The 24,185-nt window shown below is 53.5% G+C and overlaps 8 protein-coding genes across 8 annotated transcripts; 6 read left to right on the top strand and 2 right to left on the bottom strand.

Moving 5' to 3' along the window:
- Positions 1 to 1,086: 1,086 nt before the first annotated feature.
- NECHADRAFT_74957 (uncharacterized protein) lies at positions 1,087 to 2,415 on the top strand (the record flags this gene model as incomplete). The annotated part of the gene is made up of 4 exons (XM_003054294.1): positions 1,087 to 1,096; positions 1,290 to 1,455; positions 1,511 to 2,190; positions 2,408 to 2,415. 4 exons carry the CDS (start codon positions 1,087 to 1,089, stop codon positions 2,413 to 2,415), a joined length of 864 nt encoding a protein of 287 aa, XP_003054340.1.
- Positions 2,416 to 2,767: 352 nt separating this feature from the next.
- On the top strand, positions 2,768 to 3,746 carry NECHADRAFT_74956 (uncharacterized protein; the record flags this gene model as incomplete). The annotated part of the gene is made up of 2 exons (XM_003054293.1): positions 2,768 to 2,855; positions 2,905 to 3,746. 2 exons carry the CDS (start codon positions 2,768 to 2,770, stop codon positions 3,744 to 3,746), a joined length of 930 nt encoding a protein of 309 aa, XP_003054339.1.
- Positions 3,747 to 4,755: 1,009 nt separating this feature from the next.
- On the top strand, positions 4,756 to 8,535 carry NECHADRAFT_65677 (uncharacterized protein; the record flags this gene model as incomplete). The annotated part of the gene is made up of 3 exons (XM_003054292.1): positions 4,756 to 5,163; positions 5,320 to 6,792; positions 6,844 to 8,535. The coding sequence occupies 3 exons, from the start codon at positions 4,756 to 4,758 to the stop codon at positions 8,215 to 8,217; spliced, it is 3,255 nt and encodes a 1,084-aa protein (XP_003054338.1). The 3' UTR covers positions 8,218 to 8,535.
- Positions 8,536 to 10,856: 2,321 nt separating this feature from the next.
- On the top strand, positions 10,857 to 12,823 carry NECHADRAFT_98840 (uncharacterized protein). The gene is made up of 2 exons (XM_003054291.1): positions 10,857 to 11,606; positions 11,667 to 12,823. The coding sequence occupies exons 1-2, from the start codon at positions 11,165 to 11,167 to the stop codon at positions 12,410 to 12,412; spliced, it is 1,188 nt and encodes a 395-aa protein (XP_003054337.1). The 5' UTR covers positions 10,857 to 11,164; the 3' UTR covers positions 12,413 to 12,823.
- Positions 12,824 to 13,129: 306 nt separating this feature from the next.
- On the bottom strand, positions 13,130 to 13,909 carry NECHADRAFT_74953 (uncharacterized protein; the record flags this gene model as incomplete). Its single annotated transcript, XM_003053575.1, has 4 exons — positions 13,130 to 13,287; positions 13,365 to 13,648; positions 13,704 to 13,752; positions 13,813 to 13,909. The coding sequence occupies 4 exons, from the start codon at positions 13,907 to 13,909 to the stop codon at positions 13,130 to 13,132; spliced, it is 588 nt and encodes a 195-aa protein (XP_003053621.1).
- A 528-nt stretch (positions 13,910 to 14,437) lies between these two features.
- NECHADRAFT_74952 (uncharacterized protein) lies at positions 14,438 to 15,457 on the top strand (the record flags this gene model as incomplete). Its single annotated transcript, XM_003054290.1, has 2 exons — positions 14,438 to 14,483; positions 14,541 to 15,457. The coding sequence occupies 2 exons, from the start codon at positions 14,438 to 14,440 to the stop codon at positions 15,455 to 15,457; spliced, it is 963 nt and encodes a 320-aa protein (XP_003054336.1).
- Positions 15,458 to 21,051: 5,594 nt separating this feature from the next.
- Positions 21,052 to 21,891, top strand: NECHADRAFT_74951 (uncharacterized protein; the record flags this gene model as incomplete). The annotated part of the gene is made up of 5 exons (XM_003054289.1): positions 21,052 to 21,088; positions 21,133 to 21,197; positions 21,320 to 21,426; positions 21,512 to 21,747; positions 21,800 to 21,891. 5 exons carry the CDS (start codon positions 21,052 to 21,054, stop codon positions 21,889 to 21,891), a joined length of 537 nt encoding a protein of 178 aa, XP_003054335.1.
- A 602-nt stretch (positions 21,892 to 22,493) lies between these two features.
- Positions 22,494 to 23,460, bottom strand: NECHADRAFT_74950 (uncharacterized protein; the record flags this gene model as incomplete). Its single annotated transcript, XM_003053574.1, has 2 exons — positions 22,494 to 23,049; positions 23,408 to 23,460. The coding sequence occupies 2 exons, from the start codon at positions 23,458 to 23,460 to the stop codon at positions 22,494 to 22,496; spliced, it is 609 nt and encodes a 202-aa protein (XP_003053620.1).
- Between the last annotated feature and the right edge of the window lie 725 nt (positions 23,461 to 24,185).

Raw genomic sequence — 24,185 nt, 5'->3', positions numbered from 1 at the left:
GCTTGCTGAAGGGAGTGGAGGACACCAATATCATTAGGGCGCCTTGTGGTCAAGCGTCCTCCATTCTTGGCACTTGATTCAATGCTCGATCCTCCGGATCTGGTTCAAACAAGGTGCGGCACTCTTCCACACAGACACACCTTATTTATGATCTTCAAGTTGGCGTTTCATGACGTGTAGATGCTCACCTTTTACGGTTGGCGACAACACGTGGTGCCTTCAATCCAGACTCCAGGGTATTTGAGTATTTTCATTTGACACGACTTGTGGTTTGTTATTGTTGTTTTTGTCTTTTGACCGCTATAGGACTGTCACTTTGGGTTACGCAGCCCTGTATTAGAACAGTGGCGCATTACTACTTGTGACCCCCTCCACCGTGACCGCAAAACACATCTATCATTGACATCATAGAGGCCTCTTGGCTCTACCGTTTGTCCAGCTTCCCCAGATAACCATCTCCCTCAACTGTTTCTGAGCTGTTGAGAATATGGGGTAGCTCTAGGCTGGGCGAGGCGACGCCATGTGCCGCTCTGATTGGGCGCTGCGCCCTCACGGACGATCCCCGAAGCTCAACTTTTCGAGGACAGCTTCTTACAAAAGCAGCAGGTCGACCGCAGGCCACAGAGGAGCCCGTCCCCCCTCAGGCTCAGGGAGCGATATAGGGGAAATTTTTACCATGAGCCCCTCGGCTTAGCCGTCCCTTTCTCGGTTGGGGTCAACGAGGGGCTCGGTTTCTAGCGGGAGAGGGCAGCATGTTGCTAGTGTTTCTGAGCCATTGGTCGCCCTGACTCAAAAGTTGTCTCTCTGTTCTGGATGACGCCCTTTTTCTGGTGCGGTGCGGTATCGGGCTTATCACGTGTCCTTGTCTGTGATCTAAGCTACCTTGCCTGGTATCTCGCGAGTCGGTCACCCAGACCACTCCTCGGATCGCTACCTATCTGTGGTCATCTCTCTTGCAGAGAGCAAAGCAGCAATCCCATCATAGGTTGCGGCCAGCAACTCCACGGGGCTGCGCCTGGCTTTCACAGCTGGAATGCCCAGTCCACCATCTTCAACTCTGGCGGCCCTCCCGACAACCTTCCTACCATGGCTCACGGTGCGACGCCTGGTACACACGACGACATGGCGACCATGTTGCGAGAGATGGTTCGCTTCCGCAGCGACACCACTTTCACATAACCCTCCCGTCTTGCCCTTTCGATTCGAAACTGGCATCGGCCTGTTCGCCAAACGAACGCCCCGCCCGTTCCCCCCGCCATTTCTCTCCCCTCCGTCTACGTCCTTCACAGATCCTCTCAGTACGCATCACCAGAGCCGCGACCGTCGGGCCTTTGTCAACGGGGAGCTCATCAGAGGCAAGACAAACGGCGACGATGCTGTCTACGCCAGCGATTATTTCATCTGTACCAACGACGGTGTGGGAGCCTGGGCGACCCGTCCGAGGGGGCATGCTGGGTACATTGCCGGACAACTTCCGAGGTTATCTTAACTTTTACTGACATCGGTACAGACTCTGGTCAAGACTGATTCTCCATTTCTGGTCGGCTGCTATTGAGGAGCAGCGCATTCGCTGTCTCTCATCAGAGCCTCCTCAAGAGCCTGACCCGGTTGCCAGTCTGCAGACCGCGTACGAACAGACCCTCGAGGCGACAACGTCACACGACTGCTTAGGTACAACGACAGCCTGTGGCGCGCAGTTGCACTTCAAAACCTGCCCAGACGACGAGGCGCAAACATCGCCTGTTCTCTATGTAACTAACGTCGGCGACTGCAAGGTCATGGTCCTCCGGCCAAGTGCCGAGAGGGTGATTTACAAGACGGTGGAGCAGTGGCACTGGTTCGACTGCCCGCGGCAGCTGGGGACCAACAGCCCCGATACCCCTAACGACAATGCGGTTGTGGACAAGGTCGACCTAGAAGTTGGCGACATTGTGCTTGCGATGAGCGACGGGGTAATCGACAATCTCTGGGAGCATGAGATTGTAACAAGGATACTCAAGAGCGTGAGGGAATGGGAGTCTGGGGAGCACGCAGAGGCCCACCAGGGTGATCGCACTGGCGGTCGCAACGGAGGAATGAGGATAGCGGCGCAAGATCTTATGGCTGCTGCAAAGGAGATTGCCGTGGATCCTTTCGCCGAAAGTCCATTCATGGAGCATGCGATCGAGGAAGGCTTGGCGAGTGAGGGTGGTGAGTACTGGCGCAGTTTGCTTTGTCGAAGACAGCCTGACTAACATTGATAGGAAAACTCGACGATATCAGCGTTGTCGCAGCCCTTTGCGTAAAAAACGAGGTTTGACGACGATAGTCTCTTTGCTGGACAACTGAGACGCTCTACAGGGACTTGCAGTAGACTTGGGAGAGTGTGATGTCATGTGGAATGATGCTCCGACTACAGGGTATACAGATATTTGAACGGGCGCAATACGGGATCGGATAGTACTTATAATGAATGATGCTTCAGAATTTAAATTACATAGAAAGAAGTATACTGAGATCAAGATATAGCATAGGTAAACAAACCAGAAGAGAGCTGCACCTTGACATGATCATGGCGAACCGTCGGTGTTAGTGGGATATGGATAGCGGGGCATGCAGGAGAGGAGCAACCATGAATGGACCCGCGGCTTATCGCACGTGCCGCAGATTGGCCGATCAAACTGATAAGAAATTTATTTTCTGTTGCTCGTCTTCAACGCCGTCGCATCCAGCTTGTTGAACCTCAGTCACCTACCTTGTACCATATTCCGCCAATCGCGTATCCAAAATGAGAGGCAAGAGATCGAAGCAGTACCGGAAGCTCATGGAGCAATTCTCCATGACTTTCGGCTTCCGTGAGCCGTACCAGGTCCTCGGTAAGTTGTCGCGACTTGCGCCTGAGAAGATGAAGCTTACCAAATGCAGTCGATGCCGAGATGGTGCAAGACTCTTCTCGCTTCAAGATGGACCTTGAGCCGGCACTGTCGAGGACAGTTCATGGCAAGGTTAAGCCTAGTACGTCTGCAACCAAAGCGACTCCCGAACGAGTACTAACAACCCCAGTGATCACGCAGTGCGAGATTCGAAAACTCTACGCCAAGAGAACCGAACCCGGCGTGAGCGCAGCCATTGATCTAGCCAAAACTCTGGAGCGAAGACGATGCGGCCACCATCCCGACGAGTACCCCGAACCCTTGAGCACGCAGGAATGCCTTCGATCCGTTGTCGACCCCAAGAGCACGAACCAGAACAAACATCGCTATGTGGTTGCCAGCCAGGATCAGGAGGTGCGAAGAATGCTACGGGGTATCAGAGGCGTCCCTTTGATCTACATCAAGCGAAGCGTCATGATTCTGGAGCCAATGGCAGACGAGAGTGTCCAGGTCCGAGCCCGTGAAGAGAGAAGCAAGTTCCGGGCCGAGCTCAAGAATGGTCTGGGCAAGCGAAAGCGAGAAGACGAAGATTCAGACGATGAAAAGGACAAGGCCAAGGCCGGCGACGGAGAGGCTCTTTCAGCAGAAGAGCAAAAGAAGAAAAAGAAGAAGAGTTACGGCACCAAGGGACCAAACCCATTGGCAGTCCAGAAGTCCAAGAAGAAGCAAGAGGGACAGTCGCGAAAACCAGCAGGATCCGAGAAGAAGGAGGACACACAAGAAGCCCCTGCCAAGAGAAAGAGACGGCGGAAGAACAAGGCTGCCACTTCAACGGCCGGCGAAGGAGAGGCCAAGGCTGAGCCTGTCGAGGCCACAGGGGAAGCGGAGAGTTGAGGCATGAAGTGAAGGATCGGTTGTGGCAGGATTCCAAGACAGGAATGTTGATGGAGGGGCGCATCACAAGCGAAGAACGTGTTCATATTGACCTACCAGGAGGAGTATTCGATGGTACAGATACCCGAGGAATATAGCACAGGCGAAGAAAAAGCCAAGGGGCGTAATCAAAAGGATCTAGATTTTGTCACGAGCGTGTAATCCTAAAATGGAAGTCAAGATTATCTCATACGCCAACAACTAGAGCTTATTGCCCACACTAAACGACCAAGATACTAAGACGGCTCGCGGCAAGGACTCATTACCTCGGGCATTTAATGAAAAAAGGCATCAAGGGTCGCGTGAGGCATGTGAGTGCGAAATTGGCCGGGGCTTGCAAGTGATGGCATGGAGTCGTGAGTTGAAGTGATGGGAGACCCATCATGCCATCCATGGATCCATCCTGGATGCATGCCCGCCCCCCACTGCAAAACTCACGAAACGTCCACTAAGCAGCCACTGGAAGTCCCGCCAGCCGCTACCATCCGCCAGGACCACCCGCCGCCGACTCAGCCATCCGATGGGCCCACCCCACCTAATGTCAAGTCATCCATCCTTCTTGGAGTCCCCGTCAATATAGGAGGTTTCTGAGAGAGGGACGAGGGTTCATAAGTTCGCCCTTCTTTCTTACAGCAAGTCTGCTCAATCCCTGACATCAGGGGGTGGTTTATCTGATCGATTCACCACCTATATCATTCTACTTTATTCGCCAATCGGCCCCCAACCCTGACGAGAGTCTTCTGTCTCGCAGCTACCGCGAGGGCCAGGGTCCGTCTTCAGACTACAGCACGTCCTCTGGGTCGAATGGTGACAGACCGCGGCCCTTTCGATCCTCCCGATATCCGATCTTCACCTGTCCCTGTGTCGGCTTCTCAACGACTTGTCTCTATCCCAAAGAGAGCCCCATTCGAACCGTAGACGCCACACGTCACCCCGAACAGTGCTAGGACCCGCCGACCATCGAGACATCATGACTACACCGGCCGTCGAAGTGGATGACTTTGGCCTCCCCATTAGGCGTTATCCCACTCCCAAGAACGATGCACCTGTCGAGCCGATCACAGAAGAGAAGGGCAGCTCGTCCACAAATGCCGTAGGCGGTGAACAACCGAAGGCTCCCGAGGAGAAAGCAGAAAAGACTCCGACCGCCGCCGTTCCCGAGGCCACGAAGCCAGTCGATAATGACGATGACGATTTTAAGGATGCCCGCTCTCAACAGCCTACACCTGTCGAAGAACCAGCCTCGAAACCGTCTGCTCCACAGGAACCGCCTGCGCCGGTCGAGTCTAAGCCTGTGGTACAAACAAAATCCCCTGAGCCAAACACGGCATCCACCAGCGACTCCAAATTGAAGGAGCCCGCAGAACCACAGACTGAGGTCCCTGAACCCTCGAAAAAGCCTGCGAATGTTGAAGTACCGGTCGACAAGGATCAATCATCCCATGCCACCGAGCCGAAATCGAATCCCCCATCTCCCACAGCCGCTCGGGGCCGCGGGGAGAGTAATGCTAGCCACCGAGAGGGCGTGTCCGAGTTTTCCCACCAGCACATCTCTACAAAGGTCGAGGAAAAGGAGAACGAGGATGATGGATGGCAGGAAATGCCGTCGTATGCCAGATATGATATGTATAATGACGACAACAAGTTGATTGCTAAAGAATACGACCCCGAGGAGGATGAGAAATATGGCTACGCAGGACTTGGAGGTGCCGGCAAGGGCTACACCCGTGTCTTTGTAGACGACGATGCCGAGTCGGCAACGAGCATGGACGACAACACACAGTATCTCTTCAGGCCGACCAATGGAACGAGCATGGTTGACGACGATGAGGGGCGTGATGCCATCTCCCAAATGCAAGCAACCAAGGATCTTCTCACGGAGGGACAGAGAGTCGCATACGTCGGCTTGGTACGTCTGGAGATTGTCAAGATGGTGAAGGAGGCGGAAACCCTAGAGACAACCAAGAAGACGAAAAAAGAAGTGGGCATCTCAGCTGAAGCCATGATGATGTGGGGACAAAAGATGATGCTCCGACTATACGCTCATATGGAAATCAACGCGGCCGAGCAGGTCATGATTGAGCAACTTGCTGATCATGGAGTCATGCCTCAGGACCTGTCACCGGCACTCAACACCAACGCGAGAGTGGCGAACCCTATGGCCGAAAGCACCTCAGGAGGCACCTCGACACCTGGTACGCCGTCACTGTTCTCGGGAGACGAGACACCGACGGAAGCCCCTCCACCTTATGAGGCCCCTGACGTCGAGGAACTTCCCGACGTCAAGACTCCCTCTCAGCTTCCAACAACTGCCAAAATCGATATTGACCTCCGTTGGACCGTCCTCTGCGACCTGTTTCTGATTCTAATTGCGGACTCGATCTACGACGCACGCTCGAGGGTTCTGCTGGAGCGGGTCGGCCAGAGCCTTGATATCTCGTGGCTCGACATCTGTCGATTCGAGAAGAAGGTTACGGAAGCATTGGAAATGCAGCAAGCCGCCGAAAAAGAGAATTGGAACGAGGACGAGCATACAGAGGCCCGCAGGAAGAGGGCATTGACTCGACGCTACGTTATGATGGGCCTGGCTACCGTGGGTGGTGGATTGGTAATTGGTCTCTCTGCTGGACTGCTGGCACCCGTCATCGGTGCTGGTTTAGCTACTGGTCTGACGGCCATCGGAGTGACGGGTACGAGTGGTTTCCTGGGCGGTGTTGGTGGTGCAGCCATCATCACATCGGGTGCAGCGACGACAGGAAGTATCATCGGTGGCAGGGCGGCCGGCCGAAGAACTGGTGCAGTTAGGACGTTTGAGTACCGGCCACTACACAACAACAAACGTGTCAACCTTATCGTGACCGTTTCAGGGTGGCTAACGGGCAAGGTCGATGATGTCCGGTTGCCTTTCAGTACGGTGGACCCTGTCATGGGAGACCTTTATTCAGTCCTATTCGAACCCGAGATGCTTCGAAGTATGGGAGACACCATTAATATCCTGGCTACTGAGGTAAGTTCTCTAACCTGTTGTAAATGGGCAAGCTTGTCTAACACGCAATAGGCCCTCACTCAGAGTATCCAACAAATTCTGGGTGCCACCATTCTGGCCGCTCTCATGTCGGCAATACAGCTTCCGATAATCCTTACCAAACTTTCATATCTCATCGATAACCCCTGGGCAGTTTCTCTAGATCGAGCCACATCTGCTGGTAAGATTCTGGCAGATTCCTTGCTCGAACGTAACCTGGGAACTCGCCCAATCACGCTCGTCGGATTCTCCATCGGAGCTCGAGTCGTCTTTTCTTGCCTACAGGAGCTATCTAAGAAGGGTGCGGTTGGTATAGTTCAAAACGTCTACATGTTTGGCTCGCCTATCGTCGTGAACAAGGATGAGTATATCCGAGCCAGGACGGTGGTTTCTGGGCGGTTTGTCAACGCCTTCAACCGCAACGACTGGATCCTGGGATACCTGTTCCGACTGACGAGCGGAGGTATCCGTCGAGTTGCGGGTCTGGCTCCGATCGAGGACATGCCCTGGATTGAGAACATGGATGTGACGGATCTCGTGGTGGGCCATATGGACTATCGACAACAGATGCCAACCCTACTTATGAGGTGTGGATGGTCTGTTGAGAGTGAGGAGTTTGTTGAAATTGAGGACCCGGATCCAGACAATCACGCCGAGCGACAGAGGGAGCTTATCAACGAGATCGAAGAGGCACGAAGAGAGCTAGAAAAGGAGGGAAAGTCAAAGAAGAGCGGGCGGTTCAGCTTCTTCGGGCGACGAAAGAACGCAGAAAAGCAAGACTGGGAGATCTACGACGACGCGAAAAACAAGGGTGAAGTTAAGGGCGAGGCCAGCACCAAGGAGGGGGACGCCAACCAGGGCGTGCTGTTTGATATCGATGCAATCAGGGCAGAGATTGCCAAAGATGCACGCGGGGGCAACGCAGAGGAGATCCAAGTGAAGGAGATCAAGTCAACGCTGCCTCCAATGAAGTTGGATATGGCGTCGATTCCATCGTCCCCGGCGGCTGTCAACAGTTCTCGAGACGACCTAACTGCACCTCGGGACTCGCGCGAAGCTGGGGCATCACAGGAGCGCTCGCGCAGTTACACGCCGAGCTACACGCCGAGTTACACCAGACAGGCATCGCCGCCAGACTATGGCGCAGCGTATGGTGGAGGATTTGGCTCGGGACATGGCAATGCATACGGCTCGGGCCGGGATGAGGACGAGATCCAGATGACGTTTGATACGTCGTTTGACGATCCTCCACGATCGACAACAGTGCCACCAAAGGAGGAGACACCGAACCGGCCAGAGATTAAGTCATCTCATACGCTGCCAACCATGACCATACAAGACCCCTGGAATGACCTGGATGATGACGACTTTGGCAAGGAGAAGGAGATTTCGATGACATTTGCGTAAACCTGCCAGACTGGAGTTCTTTGATGGGCGACAAGAGCGGGTGACAATCAGGATGACGAGATGAGGCCATCTGCACCTATCCGAAGGCGTTTCTTGGTTGATGGGTGAGGAAGGGGATAGATGTTAGATTCCCGGCCAGCCTTTTCAAGTTTGTTCGGAGGCGTAGCTTATTTTTGGATGTGGTTGCGATCCTTGGAGCAAAACGGGCCTGGCATTAGTCTCATATCTATGTGGTATGAGCAACGAGCAGATGAACAAAGCAGCAAGCAGTACAAGACAGAAGATATATCATACCCACCACCACATATTCAAGGTTCGACGGGGAAGACGTTGACCAATCATGGAGAAGATTGTGTGATGTGGATGGCAGCCTTTGTTTTGAGGTCGAGTCTGGCGGATCTATATTAAGCATAGGTAGGCATGGATGTCACTGGGCACGTTTGATCCTCCTTTATTCACCAGTTCGTTACACGACAAGTAGCACAATACACGTGTCCTACGGGCCTTGATCCATGGCATTGGCAAGGGAACAACGAGGCTCGAGGGGAGGGAGCTAGATCTACACTGCGGAGGGGCCGCCGTACGACAACGGTCGGTGGCGAAACAGGGCGTCGATAGTGCAAGGTAACGCAAAGAAAGAGGTGTTTCCAAGAGAGCGGCTGAGTGTACAAAAGTGCAACAGCATAGCCGAGAGGGAAGAGGAGAAAAAAAACTCTGTTGCCCGAGCGAGGCTTTGCACATGCAACAGCTTATTGGATTGGTCGAGGGGGGAGGGATGGAAGCAAGCAAGGATGGCAAGCGATTCGCTGGCCAAGACGATAGGGATGGGATATTATCAGCAGCTTCACACTCGAATGGATTGGGCTTTTCTGATGGTGGCTCCATTTTCTTCTCGAAGTCGATGCTGACAGCGGGAGACGAGGACTGGCACTGTCCTCCTAGCCTCCCCTCCGTCTATTGTCGTTAGACGACGGATGATGGATCTACAGTATGTACACACGGACAACTCGGGGGCGGCGAAAAACAAAAACCGCAGACGCATGCTGTTGGATCCATCCCATCCCCATCCCTCTCTGATCCTGCGACCATCATGTCTGAGGCGTCAAGCCTGATCAGCGGAGATGGGGATATTCTAGGTATGGATGTTCATTTTACCTCACCACCACAACAATAGACAGGGAAGAGAACAAAAGACCAAAAAGACCGGATCAATCTTCGATACTTGATGCCGTATTGGAATCAATTCATTTAAATACCCCGACCGACAAAACCAGTTCTCTCATCAGCAAAGAAGTACGGATTCGAGCTGACGGGGCTTAGCGCCAATAAGTGTAAGACGACGCGCCGACCATTGAGCAATCTAGTGGACGCCCGAGGTGGATACACCCCCTGGGATTACTTCTGTCAGCCGCACCGGGGATCCAATTGGGCTGGGGTACGGGTGGGGTGCTCCAGCGCGGGCGTTTCATAGGGCAGAATCCCTTTTTTTGGGTGGAAGGCAGTCGCCGACTGGGGCTTGCTCCGCCCCTCCCCACTCCTTCTCCCTCTCCAGCTAAGGTGGTTGTCTTGCCGTAATATTGGGGAGGTACCTTTAAGTAACTTGAGCGTATTAGAGGTTCAGTTGGTTGATCAGTTTGATGGTGTCTTATTGACAGATCCAATGGATGGCTTCTTTCAAGACGCTCATCTGCACACACTGTCTAGATAAAACGCTCGTCAGAAAAAGATGCGCATGGCTGCAGGTGTTACATGTTTGCACATTTGATAATTCCCGCTCACTCGCTCTCACAGGGCTTTTTTCTCCACTTCCATGTCAGATCCGACAAAAAATGCCATGGATCCTTTTCATTCCCATTCCTCGTCAGTCATCCGAGAACAGGCTCATTCAGCGCCTAGTGCTTACCGATACACTCCGGTACTTGTGGTTCAAAGAATCCAGGGTCTGGGCAACCACCCCTCAAGCCTTCTTTTGCTGGGCTTATTTTGCTTCTCAGCTGAAGGATGGGCTGTGTTTTTTTATTCCGCACCTTGATGAGACGGTGAGAGAGACGGTCAACCCAGAGCCTTGTTGTGAATTGGGATATGCGTTGGCCAGATATCTTGACCGCGTAGCATTGACACGACATATCGCAAACCCATCTGCGTTTCAGAGTTGATGCATCAGACGGACGACGGATACATGCCATGCTGTAGCTGCCCGTTGCTTTGCTCCCCGTTGATGAGCGATGGACATGCACTAAGAATCCACCATTGATTGTCTGGCGTCGGTTGCTGGTGAGTCTTGCAATCGGCTTGACGGCTTGTTGGTGGTACTGTACCCTTGCCCCGAGGTACCTGATTGTACATCCCGCGGTGGTGCCTCGTACAGGGTCTTACTTGCTGGGCTGAAGACGCCTGGGCTGGGCTTGCCTGGGCTGGGCCACCTCACGCTTGACCTCTATCTGGATGGTTGCTTCGGGGGAAGGAGGGATGGACCAGCCAGCCCAGCCAGCCTGGCTTGCCGCAGCAAGGTCACATTGGCCCCCAGCACCCTAGTCAGCCCAGTCAAGCACAACCATCCCAGCCCGTAAGGCCCTCGCTCGCTCCATCTCACTCTCACTCTTTCTTGTCTTTGTTTCCTCTCCTTCGCCTTTTTCGTCTTACATCGATCACCGACAAACACCAATTCTCCCATCCGTGGTGATCTTCCATTTCGCTGTCCCCTGGGACTAACAGTCCCATCCTCTGGACTTGCAGCAACATCACGAGAACTAGTTCACGATCACGACGACGAATCCTGGAGTTGAGCCTCATCCCTAGCCGAGGCGTGTTGGGTTTTGAGCGAGCGGAGCGTACGATTCTTTGGGCGAAAAGACCGAGCCGACAAACCGTGTTGTGAAAGAGTTCCACATTACAAGGATAGCCGTTTCGAAACCCGACATCCGACTTGATCGACCACAGACTGAAGATGGAGGACGCCGCAGAGACCCGTACCAAGGATGGCTTCAAGGAACTGGCTGAGAAGCCCACCGGTGGAGGCACTGGCTTGGGAGAGGATGCCCCCGTAGAGCAAGAAAGCGGAACTGCGACCACTGGTACAACAGCTGCTGCAACAGAGACTGCCAAGGGCAAAGACGACGGCAGGCCGGGAACCAATTCAGGACAGAACGGCGGCTTAGGGGGTAGTGGCGGCGGCCAGCCGACAACATACGTCGAATTCCCCAGGGGCGAAGACTACGTTCCCGTCTTTTACATCAGTGAAGGCACTGCAGCCATCAAGTACAGCACCAACGACATCACTCTGAAGAACATTTACTGGCAAACAACCGGCTCAGGTGGCGATTACATTGCCAATGCCACTTACAAGTCGGGGGATGAAAACCCCGAATTAACCACTGGATTTCAAGAAGGTGTGTTGCTTTGATTATGCAATTATGTGTGTTTTTGCTTGCTAATTTATATCCTCAAAGTCACCGACGATCAACTTACACTCTTGCTTGATGAGGCCCTTCTGAAGGCGTACTTTGACCAGACCATGGAGATTCTGGTTGACTGGGAGTCCGAAGACAAGAAGTTTACCGGCAACACTCGTTCGCTCTACTTCAGTGTCAGCAACAAATCCCAAACCGACACAACGTTGCAGGAGAAAATAGTGGCCTCGGCTAGTAGCGAGGCATCTCTCGAGACGACAACCGCGGCGACAGCCACCTCCTCTGCTTCAGCAACCGATTCTGCTTCAAGCTCTGGTGGAGGAGGTGGTGGACTATCCACTGGTGCAAAGGCAGGTATTGCTGTGGGCGCTGTCATTGGTGGTCTCTTGATCATTGGTGCACTGGCCTTCTTCCTCCTCCGCCGACGTCGTCGCAGCAAGCAGCTCGGCGAGGATTACACCTCTCAGCAAGCGTACACTGTGGACAAGGAGACTCACGGCCGTGCTACCGATTCACCCAACTCTCCCTACTCAGACGAGAACCAAGTTCAGCCTGTTGCACTCCAGAACATCACCCACGACCACGAGGAGCAGACGGCCCGCGGAACTCCTACACCGAACAACCTCCCTCGCACATCCACCGGTTCCCGCAACGCTACACCCCAGGGCATGTCATCCAATGTGGCTCACCTGGTCGAGGATGGTATGACAGCCGAGGAGATTCGGAGGCTGGAGGAAGAGGAACGAGAGCTGGACGACGAGATCGAGCGTGCTGCAAGACGGTAGTGCCGCCTCGCTTTGCTTCGCCTGGGCAAGGCCGTCTGTTGCCTGTCGACCAGAGAAGTCGAGGGGCACCATGTTTCTGCGCGTCATTGGGCTTGGAGTTCTGGATCGTCACTTTTATCATTCTCTTCACTGTCTCTTGTCGGGTCGGCCACTCATGTACCCTGCTTGATTCATTCGTCGTCATCGTAGCGTTGCCACACGTGCCTCATGCCTCATCCATGAGGCGCCCCTGAATGGCTAGCTGGTTATGTGTTTGGAGAAATACCATGGATGTTCTGCGAGATGATGAAGGGTAAAAAATCTATCAGCTCGTTTGGATGTATATTGATGTAGCGTTAAGAAGTATGGACTCAAGTTATGAGGGTAATATTACACTTTGGATTCACTAATTCCATCTTCCTGTCATGTGATGACAGGAAGATTTGTTTCTTTCAAAACGGCTATTAGCTTTCTCATATAAAATATGAAGTAATGAATAATTGATTGTATAGTCGTACATATTTTGCCTATACCTAGGCGCCGAAACCGCAAAAAATCTTGCCCGTAAAACCGCAACCTGATATTGATGACACCTCATTCCCTTAGTCTACAAATTGGATGGCCCCAATGACCCTGCTCCTAGACAACGAAACACTTCTCCTCTCTTCTTTTGAACAACTCCCTCGAAAGGCTAGGAATGGAAAATGGTTGCTTTTGAGGGAACCAGCTGACATTTGATTAGCTGCGCGAGAACCAGTTGCTAACCATGTTGGTCGCGATGCTGCCTGCCAGGTTGCTGGTGCCAAAGGCGCTGCCGGCGAGGTTAGAGGCGTTGCTGAACTTGTCGCAGCGGGAGAAGGCGAGGGTGTTCATGATGGTAAGGACAAGAGCAATGACTAGAAGGAGAGTTAGCAGAATATTTCATAGGACAAGGTGGTGAAGCTATCCAGAGCTCCAGTAGGGGTTTACGTACTGACGAGCGGCAGCCACATAAACGACAGCGACACAAGCGCCAGGATAGCCATGATGACCCAGAGCATGGGCTGCAGGTACAGCGCGAGCCAGAAGAAGCGGCTATCGGTGGCGTTGACCACCTTTGTGCCCGGCTCGCTGCTCTCAAACACCCACTGCGAGTCTCCCGTCTGGGGATCGACCTCGTTCCACCACCGGAGACCGACGAGGCGACGACCCGCAATGTTCTTGATGTAGTAGAAGTCGGCGGCTAGGAGGAGGATGGTGATGATGAAGATCATGATCCTGAAAAAAGGTGTCAGCGTCTTTGTAGGTTTGGAGGGTTATCGTGTAGACGCACATGCTATCTGTCAACAAGAGACCACCTAGAAAGTAGACCAGGATGCTCGCTGCGTTTTGTACATGGTTAGCGATTGCATCTTCGAGGCTGTCGCTAGGGCAAAGCTCACCTATCCGGAAGGCGAGAAACGTCAGGAGCGTGATGGGATGCGCGCTGAGGCGCCAGCTGAGAGAGCCCTGGGCGGGCTGCGGTTGCGTGGCATCCATTGCTTTCAACGATTGTTCTGTGTATGAATTCGGGGACGGAAGATGAAGCGCGCGTTGGATGCGCTGAGCGATTCGTACTCGTTCGTCTCTCGATGTGTGCGTGAATGTCGTGGGTAGCGATTAAAGTGGTCGAAGTTGAAGCTACCTGTTCATCCCCCGTAAGCTGTGGCCTTGAGCCGCGCAACGGTTGGTCCTTAGTAAAGGGATGATGATCGAGAACCCCTGTCTGACACGGCCCGTTACGGAAGGCGGTCACACACGGCATAATTCCACTTGAAAGCACCAGGTACCCTCGGCCCTTGATGAACTGCCGGCGGGCGGGACGTCATGAGCTCGTGCGGGTCCAGCTTCGGCGTATAAGCCGTCTCCGAGTCGGCATTCAACCTTCTCCTCTTCGGCGTCTTGGTGTTTGACGCTGAGTAGTAGTTGTTATAAACAGCCCAACTTCGACGCATATAATCTATCCAAGCTTTGTAGCGAACACTTCCAAATCACATCCTAATCAGACGCCCCAAAAAGACCGTCACCATGGCTGCGCGATCTGCTTCCATCATCCGCCGCTCATTGCTATATGGTACTTTACTTTTGAACCCTTCAATTCTTTGAAACTGTCACTGACTATCCTCACTAGTTCCGGGCTCATCTCAAAAGATGCTCACAAAGTCCCTAGGCCTGCACTCAGATAACGTCACATATGACTTGGAAGACTCCGTTACCCCCTCTCTCAAAGATACTGCCCGGAAGCAGCTGAGGGATCACATTTCAGGCCTCAACTCCCGGCCCTCCGGATTCTCAGAGCTTGCCGTCCGCATAAATGCCGTGTCCACTCCATTCGCACTGTCCGACTTGACTGCCCTCGCCCCTCTCCGCCATGTTGATGCTGTCGTGGTTCCCAAGGTCAACTCGGCTGCTGATTTGACCTTTGTAACCGACGTCCTCCGACACGTTGCTCCGGAGCGTCACGCAACTGATGCAGAGAATCCCATCAAGATTCTCGCCCTCATCGAGTCGGCGCGCTCCGTCATGAATCTCTCCGAGATCTGCAAGGCATCCCCTTACTTGAGTGGCTTTATCTTTGCCGCCGAGGATTTCGCCCTTGATCTGTCCATAACTCGAACACCCTCTTTGACCGAATTCCTATACGCCAGGTCTGCCATTGTTACTGCTGCCCGCGCTGCTGAGCTTCCAAGCGCCATTGATCTTGTCTGCACATCCTACAAGGGGGAACAAGGCCTCAAAACCCTTGAGGAGGAATGCGCTGGAGGCAAGGCCATGGGCTTCAACGGCAAGCAATGCATTCATCCCACTCAGGTCGAAGTGGCCCAGCGCATGTTTGCTCCTGACCAGCAGGAAGTCGAGTGGGCTGTCAGGGTGTCAATTGCTGATGAAAAGGCCTCTACCTCCGGACGAGGTGCATGGACGCTTGATGGTAAGATGATCGATGTTCCTGTTGTAGGGAAGGCCAATGCCGTCATCGCAAAGGCAGAGCAGTGCGGTATCGATGTCGAGGGCTTGCGGACAAAATGGAAGGACCAGGAGCCTGAATAAGGAGAGCCAGTTAGCCATCTCTATACATGTATCGTCTCTCAAAGTGTCGATTTCATGATCCTAGCCCTAGAACCGGTTTGGCCTCCAAAATGAAACCATTTCGGCTTCTGCTGCTGCACAGTCTTCGTCCGTGGCAGTCCTTCCCGAGAAACGCCTTGGTGCGTTAAGAGGATTATTCCAATCAACAAACGAGCCCCGAGGTCCTTGAACACTGGGCTCCCTTTGCTGGAGTGGGGGTTGCGAAACCCTCGAAGCCGGCCTTGTTATCTTACTGGCCTCGAAATTGTCACCACCCATAGCGACCCCATATGAATCTTGCGGCCCATCCCATCTCTCCTTTACCTCCTTTTCGATTCTTTCGAAGAACTCCGTCATGGTTTCTTCATGATTGTCCTGAGGCAACACTCCAGAATGTTTCTCATTGGGCATGAATTCGTCTTGTTCATAGATCAGGGGCTCCGGCCTAGATAGATGCGGTGTTGGGATAGGTGTGAAGGTGGGAACCCTATGATGGAGAGACTCTGGATACCGTGTGCCAAAATCTGATGGAGGTGCCGGTGTACCTTGGTACCTCTGCCAGCCAGAGTACCCCGGATACCCCGTGGCATGTTCCCAAGACTGAGGCGTCGAAATCCGCTGTGACAGTGGTTGAACAGAAGGACGGTCTTTCCAGAGACTTGAATCTAGGCCGATGCCAAGGTCAAGGCTTCGGTTGGCGCTGCGGATATAATGATGGCCTCCTTCTGATGCTGCAGAAATGGACTCGGGGCGTTTTTCAAAGCTTGAAACTTTGTCGGCTTGTGTAGTAACTGAACAAGGAGGGGCCTGCCGTCCTTTACCATCCGCTAGTTGATCCCCTGAGTCAAGACAGTGAGATGTCTTGGATGTATTTGAGTTGTCAGCTTCAACTCGACTGGGGTCTCCGCTAGGCATCGAAAGATCTTTTGATTGCTGTTCGGAAGTCAAGGAATTGGTTGGTAGTGATGTCCCAGCTGCTGTACTTTGATGACTGTGATCCGCTGTCACTGGGGGTGGTTGGTTTGGTCTTTCTGATCTCTCCATCTCAGGGCTAACCATCACTCCTCTGTCTTCGTATGATACGCGCCTGGGTGTGTGCGATTTTGGGGTCTTAGCAGGATCTAACGTATAGTCATTAGTGTCAGGGACAATCGATGGCTGTTTTCGGCGATGCCCAAGTCGAGACAGAAATTTTGTACCACTGAAAACTCCTGTCTTAATGAGCTCTTCGGGCACAAATTCGGATGTTCTGGAGCCCTGGACAGACGCTCCCTGATTTTCTGATCCTGAGCGACGCCGTTGAGGTAGAGATGAGCTTTTGCCTGGCATAGAACCATGACAACTCTCGGAATTGATGCCGTGATATCCAGATCCCCACGAGCTGTTTTGCGACGTGGGCCTTACGTCTTGCCGTTGAGCTGCCAGCCTCCCACTTCTCACGCTCCTTGAAGTTATGGTGCTAAGAGCTGGCGTTGATTGGCGGGGGCTCGAGAGATGCACGGGATGCCTTTCGAAGCCGTTCCTATTCCCCTCTTGTCGGATCTCTTTACTATTCCTGGCACTGTGTCCCTTTGCCGGCTCTTCTGGCTTCTGCAAGAAACGCATTTCGTTGAACCTGAGGTCGCCAACTGCATCATAGTAAGTAAAGGAGATGCAACACGGGCAGAACTACACACGTTCTCTTCCAGCATAGGCAGAGCTTCGAACATTCGAGGACATGCCGACTCGAAGCTCGGGATCCAGCTAATATATCGCACGTTAACGTCGTTCTCAGCTTGCGTTCCCTGTTAATAGATATGACATACAGTTATCCTAGAGGTTCCGAGAAGACTTGATGTAAAGTTGTCCATGACGTCTCGGCTCGAACGAAGTCGAGATTTCTTTGCCCGGGTCTGTTTTCTCGCCCCTTTCGCTTCGCCTTTGGCTGCTCGTGCTCTTGCGTCATCTCTTTTCCTCGGATCATAGTAATCAGGTCGGGTTTTGTGTCTAGGTCGTTTTTCGAAAGCAAAGTCATCGGAAGTGAAGTTGGGGGATTGTTGCCATTCTGGTGGCCGATGTCTCTTTCTGTTTTCCTTATCAGACCCCATCGCCACGAATTCTTCGTATCCCCTTGTGTCACTGTAAAATCTTTCGGGGCTTTTGGCAATCGGCTGGTCTCGATCAAAGTGTCGTTCTCTTTGTTGGCGATTATTCAAAGGGATGGGCGCAATGGGAAGATTATACGGACGCCACCCTATCGAGCGACTGCGATCGGCATCTTGGTTGAAATTATCTTGGGGATTGGCGACCTCATCTTGGGGCGATGTTTGGTTCAACCAAGAACGAACATGACCAGAATTATCGTAGCCGGCCTCTGGGACATCTTGCTCAAAGCCCCTGGCAGGGCCGTGTCGGTCTTCATGCCATGCACTTGGATGACCGCGGTCTCGATGATAACTCATTCAGGTCGTCTCAGTCAAAAAGGAGGGGATCGAGGATACAGGAGCCAAAGGGCTTTGGGGGATACCCAGAAAACAGGATCAGGAGTGCATCGTGAGAGTTGCTCATCACAAATCTTGAGCGAACTGGGCAGCGGTCATGGCGCAAGGTTGCCCTTGCTGCCACTTGCCTCGCCTGGGATGGAAAAGAGAAACTTGGGCAGGACTTCTCCTGGGTAGGCAAAAAGGCAGGAAAGACCGTTCATCGGTCTTGAGTTCGAGAGCACCTTCCTTCCTATTTACCTATGTACCTATCTGCCAATGGAAGGCTCTCCTGAGAAAATACAGATGGGCCTGATGGGAGGTGCACCTTCCCTTTAGTCGTTCCCCTATCCCCACCAACTGTTCCTGACTGACAGCTAAAGTTTCGTTTAAATTGCATCAAAACACCATCAATCGCCTCAAACATCAAGAAACAACCTTTTTTCGTGTCCTTTTCTGTCTACCTAGGTAATTGGCACCTTTGTCGCAAGTTGGAAATTGCGGACATGTTGCATCTCTTTACGAGTCCTTCGCTTCCACTTCAGGGTCTTCACCGACAGCAGGTTCCGCATGGTCACGATTGAATGCCCTGTCGCAAGTCATGTTTCACCTGCAATTCTCCCAGGCATGCGTTTCGTGTACCCGGCATGAATACCTGGCATGGAAGAATACCCACGCCATCGGTTTCAACTCGAATCAGCCGACAATGCGTAAAGTTTCAATCTCCGTTGGGCCAAGCGATGAATGGTCCCTGAGATGGAGATGGACCGACACGGGTATTTGTCTTGGCGTCGAGTAGGGGGCCAGATCAACCGGCTAAGGCGCTGCCAAGGTAGCATCGCATCAACGCTTAATCTGGCGTTTCAACGCGCTGCATCTGCCAGCACAACCGTTGACACGGATTCCCCTTACGAGTCTCTAATTCGCCCTCTACTTGGTTCTTTGCGGATTTTCGCGACAAGACACCAAACCGGAGCAGTGCGCAATGCGGAATCGCGGGGACTGCGGTGGGTTGTGAGGCCCCATCTTTCCATCCCGTCTCCAGAAAGGACAATACGAAGGAACGCGAGACTACCCCTTGGCACACGCGTGTTTCATGAGATGGTTACGAGTCGGAATCATAGGGGCTCTGGGGTGGCTTGCATTCGGTTTGTCGCCAAGCTGATGGTTTCCACGTCGTCGAAAGATGTCGGGACGCAATACAATTCCAGAGTCCGGATACTGCTGGTTTATTCAAGCATGGCCCATACTTGCAGCATACCCTTGCCTCGATCTCCCCTCCCTCCTGCTGCGGCCTTCCCGGCTTCTCGAACGATCTACAAAACGGAACAATCGATGACCACGATCACGATGGTTCGCAGACGCGTCGTTCTATTTATTCCCCGTCTCGGCTTGTTGGACGGTGCCGCCGCCCCTGAATCAATGCCCTCCACCACCAGGTAGAAGAGGGGCAGCACGTGTTTGAGATAGGTCTCTGGCGAAGCGGGGCTCGAAACAAGATGGTGAAAGGAGAGCACCAGCCTACGAAGAGGGCGGCACGCTCAAGGTCAGGCACGGGTGCGTGGCATCTTTACGGCATAGGGCAGCATGAGGAGAGATTCGACGTTGCAACAAGCAGGTCTTGGGTATCAATTCTTGGACGGAGGGCGGCCAATTGGCTGCATGTGGCAGGTTTCCAATGTCTCTCATTCACATTGTTCATGGCGCAGGCCAGGCCGGTGTCTTGTCCCGATATAAGCTACCTACCAAAAGCGCAAGGAGCAAGGACCGGGATACTGGGGCATGTGGGTTGAGGGGGCTATGCGAGCAACGAATGGAATTGGCGTAGAATGATGAGAAGGGGCAAGATCATCGGGCAGTTATGCTTGGCCTAGGGGCACAGAGCTATTTGAGCTAGCCGCGGTGCTTGGCTTTTGCGTGGAGAGGCTGCTGCCAGGATGTGGAGGGGGGCCGTCGTCATCACAGACCCGCATGAGCGTCCTCTCATGGCCTTGGACGCCAGTGTCTTGCCCCCCATCGTCACGGTGAGGTTGGTGGGCATTGCGTTCCCCCTGTGCTTGCCGTGCGTGCTTGCTTCTTCCGCCTAAAGCTTGTTTGGAAGAAGGGCCCTGGGTCCCTGTCGGTGCCAGTGCCAGACGACGAAACGTCCATCCGTGGGCCATGCCCATGGCACCCCGGCCTGTCGCGGTGACGGTTCACCCAGCACTGCCTCCACGGATGAGCCCACCGGAGGATCGACGGGAGGAGGGAGACTTGGACCTGAGCTATAAAGGATGGCGGAAATGAAGCGAGCGAGCGAGAGAGCGCCATCCATCTGCATGTGCTGCTTGACATTGGGCTCGCCTGTTAAAGACCACGACTAGCCCAAGCCCAGCCCAGCCCAGAGTTGAGTTGAGTCTAGACAGGACAGGACAGGCAGACGACAAGATACCCCTGGCCGGCATCGTCATTCAACGCCGGTACCGATCCGGACTACAGATACAACGTGCCTAACCTTGCCTCGCTGCAGGGTGCATACATAACCTCCACGGTCACGCTCCGCCCGCGCCCTCAAAGACCCCTCTCATCCTTTTGTCTGCGCTGCGCTGCGTCGTCTAAGCTACTGCGTCCGCACCATCTTCCCGTCTTTGGAGCTCCACTCTCATCTTTCTCCCTGAACTTCAAATCCGTCCACGTTTTCCTGTCAGCTATCTCGATAATTAGCGCACGAGTCCAGCTGTTCCGGTGCAAGATCGTGTGCGCCTTTGACAGAACTGTCACTATTCATACCTGCTTGAGGCAATATAGGTATGTCCTCTCGCTCTCCGCGGCTTCCTATTCTTCTGCCTTCTCTGCGACTGTGATTGCGATTGCGCCGCCTGCGAATGTAAGCGCGCGCTTCCATTCGAGGCCACGCGTGGTTTGCGGGCAACATGTTCCTTTCCATGGCCGTGATGGCAGAGTCTGTCTGGCTATCTACCTCTCTTTGATAAAGACAAAGATGCGCAACTCTGATTCTCAGCCTCACGGTCTTGCGACGCCATGCTAATGAACCGCCGAATGCCGGAGAACCGGATCGTTGCTCTTCTTTGAACCACAACTAACACTTGAACAGACTCAAGACCCCCGATATCCATCATGTCGAAGCTTTTCATCGGGTTTGTCAAATCACCATGTGAGCGGTTATCGCATTGTGCTAACCCAAGATAAGTGGCCTAGCATGGCACACTGAGGAGGGTACTCTTCGCCAGAAGTTTGAAGAGTTTGGCCCCGTCGAGGAAGCTGTATGTGACTCCGTTCCTTTCTTCTCCCGCTGGCAAGGCACTCCTGGTTCTGCATTCTCTTGTGGCTCTGGTGCGAGTGCTCGCTAGAGTACGAAGCGGCTTCTAACAATGGACACGGAAAGGTTGTGGTCAAGGACCGCGATACCGGCCGCAGCCGCGGCTTTGGATTTGTGCGATACACCCAGGAGGGAGACGCCCAGAAAGCCATCGCTACCATGAACAACGTCGAGTACGAGTCACTCTGTTTCCTTCTTTCCGATGGCAGATTCGCTGTGATCGATCGCCTACTGGCAGTGAGGTCTAACATGTACTAGGTTTGACGGACGAACGATTCGAGTTGACAAGGCATCTGACAACGGCCCCCGAGGCGGATTCGGCAGAGGCGGCGGCGGCTTTGGACGAGGCTTCGGGGGAGGAGGACCTATGCCGTACGGCATGGCTCCCCCTGGACCCGGCTACCAAGTCCCACCCCCGAACATGTACGCCCCGATGCCGTACGGCCGTGGTTACCCTCCGCCCCAGCAGCAGGCTTACGGCACGCCTCCTCAAGGTATGCTAGAGTGATGACGACTCCAGGCTGCCCAAGGCTAATTACTTTATAGGATTCGTGCAGCCGCAATATGGATACGACCCATCTCAGCAGCAGCTCCCTCCTCAGCAGCAGCAACCTCCCCAGGGAGGACGAGGCTACTAGTCGACTGTAGCTAGAGGCGCATCAGGAGTGGTCCACGAGGGTCGATTAGGGGGTAGGAGAGACATGGCGAGGGTCAATGATTTCGACGAGTTTCGGCACCTGGGCTTTGCGAATCCTTTGTATGACTGGATGATTAGGCATCGGTGAGCACGCTGGACGCAGATTATACCCGGGCGCTTAGGTTGAGACATGGTAAAAGGCATGGCATTTGGGGTTGCCATCTTGACACGGCCGTTTTATTAATGACTTTGTGCGGGAAGACAATGGAGATTGCCTTGTTGGGCGGGCAAATGCAAACCTAGTGCTATTTGAATTCTTTCCCTTGTCTCGTGAGGTCCCCTTCGTCAAGCTTTTGCATAACTAACCCAGTCATATGACCTTGGCTATCAGTGGAATTGGTTCTGAATCATAGGTCTCATCAAGCACTACGCTATCGTACTGTGAGTGCGGAGAAGGCATTCATTCCACGGTGTAATTGAGGCTGTGGAATGTCTTGTTGTTATGTCTAACCCTGTATTGACCAGCCAGATAGGATCTTCTATACGTGTCTGTTTGTCTATGCTATACCAGGATACAGTCTATTCAAGCGACATGTCTTCCTCTCAGGGGCTTGGGTCTTCAATCTCTTCCGCCTCTTCAGTGCTGTGCTTTTGCTGATGAATGGTCGGCGTAGGGTTCAGGTTTGCGATTTTGCCACTGCTCTGGAGCTCCCTGACACGGCGAGCGAGGTCATGGATGTGAACATCGCCGCTGTTCGGGGCCAGTTCGTTGAGGGCTTCGTCGAGGTTCAGGAGATAGTCAATGTTGGGGCCGCTGGGCCCTTGACTACGGGCAATGTGCTCAGCAAGCTCCTGGGGATCCTGGGGGCCGACGAACTGGTCGTTCTCCGGAGTGCCGATGTAGACGAGAGTGTTGATCGAGGGAGAGCCGTCAGCGGGGTGAAAGGGGGCGTAGTGGATAGAATAACCATTGATCTCACGGATGTCAAGATATTCCTTGACCTCGGCGACCTTTTCAGGAATGATCCGATAGGCGACACCCCAGACACGCTCCGGTGCAGATGCGTGGCCGTCTTTGTCTTTTAACTGTTCCCAGTAAGACCTCTCAATAAGAGTGACAACACGACCAGGAGCCTCGGGTGTGCCTCGGTGATCCTGACTGGAGGATACTGTTAGTAAGAGCTGTTGTCTTATTCGTCAAGTGTTGGAGTCATGCCTGGCCTGTGTGAGAGTCAGCTGGACGAGTTCAATGTGGTCAGCCAATTGAGGGTATTCAGACCTGCCAGAAACGTCGGACATAGCCGTTGACCCATCCAGGGATTCTCCGATCTTAGAAGGCGGGCGTCAGCGAACTGGTGACAAGGGTTGAGACATCGGGTGAGTTAGTTACCGAAGTGTGGCGGAGGCTTCCAGATGAGGCTCCTATAAATCACGGAGAGGGCTGCGTCAGTATTGAGAATCAATCAATATTCGGATGCGACGGCTGTGTAGCCACATCAGAGAGAGCTGAGGCGCACCCGTATCCGTATAACCAGAACTCGGAGGTGTCTTGGGCGTTTTGGACAGTCATGGCTGAGGTTGAGGTCAAGGACTGGAATCAAGGTGTATTAATAATGGTGTTGAGCATATTGCCGAGACTTGCGAGGTGCGTACTTGATCGATTGTGCAAGACGGAATAGTGGACTAGACGAGATCCTCAAGCCGCTCTAGGTAGTCCAAGGCAAGGTGTAAGCGAGTAAGTGGTATATCAGCCCGTGATAATAGGTTGCTCGGTAGTTGTGACTCTCAGGACAAGATGGGGAGGACAGGGGCAAGCATGGATGGATGGATGGATGGGAACGGGAATGCCTTGTCCCATCGATCCAATGCGATGAGGTGACCTACGGATGGGCCAGTAAGAGGCAAGCATCCAATGGATGTCAAGGACCCTATACGCGGGAAGCCGCAGCCGCAGACGATCCAGAAGGCGGGCCGGCAAGAGATTGAATCCATCCATTCCCATGCCATCCCATGCATGGATGGATCCAGTCCATGTGTAAAGACGGTGGACCACGATAGATGGCCGCTGCCCGCTCCGCGCCTCCACCGAGATTGGATGGATGCTGTGCTCGGGGTGGCTGAGGCCATCCTCTGCAGTGGCTCATGGGCGCCCCGGCGTCACTGACAGATTAACCTAGTTACATACTGCACCTGGAGATGGGCGGGCAGACGCTGACTTGCAGATGGAAGCGCTCCATGGAATCGTCCATCCAGCGTCTAACGCCTCCATCCATCCCTACAGGGCGTTCCACAGGG

This window comes from Fusarium vanettenii (assembly GCF_000151355.1).
Source record: "Fusarium vanettenii 77-13-4 chromosome 1 genomic scaffold NECHAsca_1_chr1_3_0, whole genome shotgun sequence".
NCBI lineage: Eukaryota > Fungi > Ascomycota > Sordariomycetes > Hypocreales > Nectriaceae > Fusarium > Fusarium vanettenii.
Note: the sequence above shows the minus strand (reverse complement) of the source record. Positions and strands in the feature narration are given on the sequence as shown.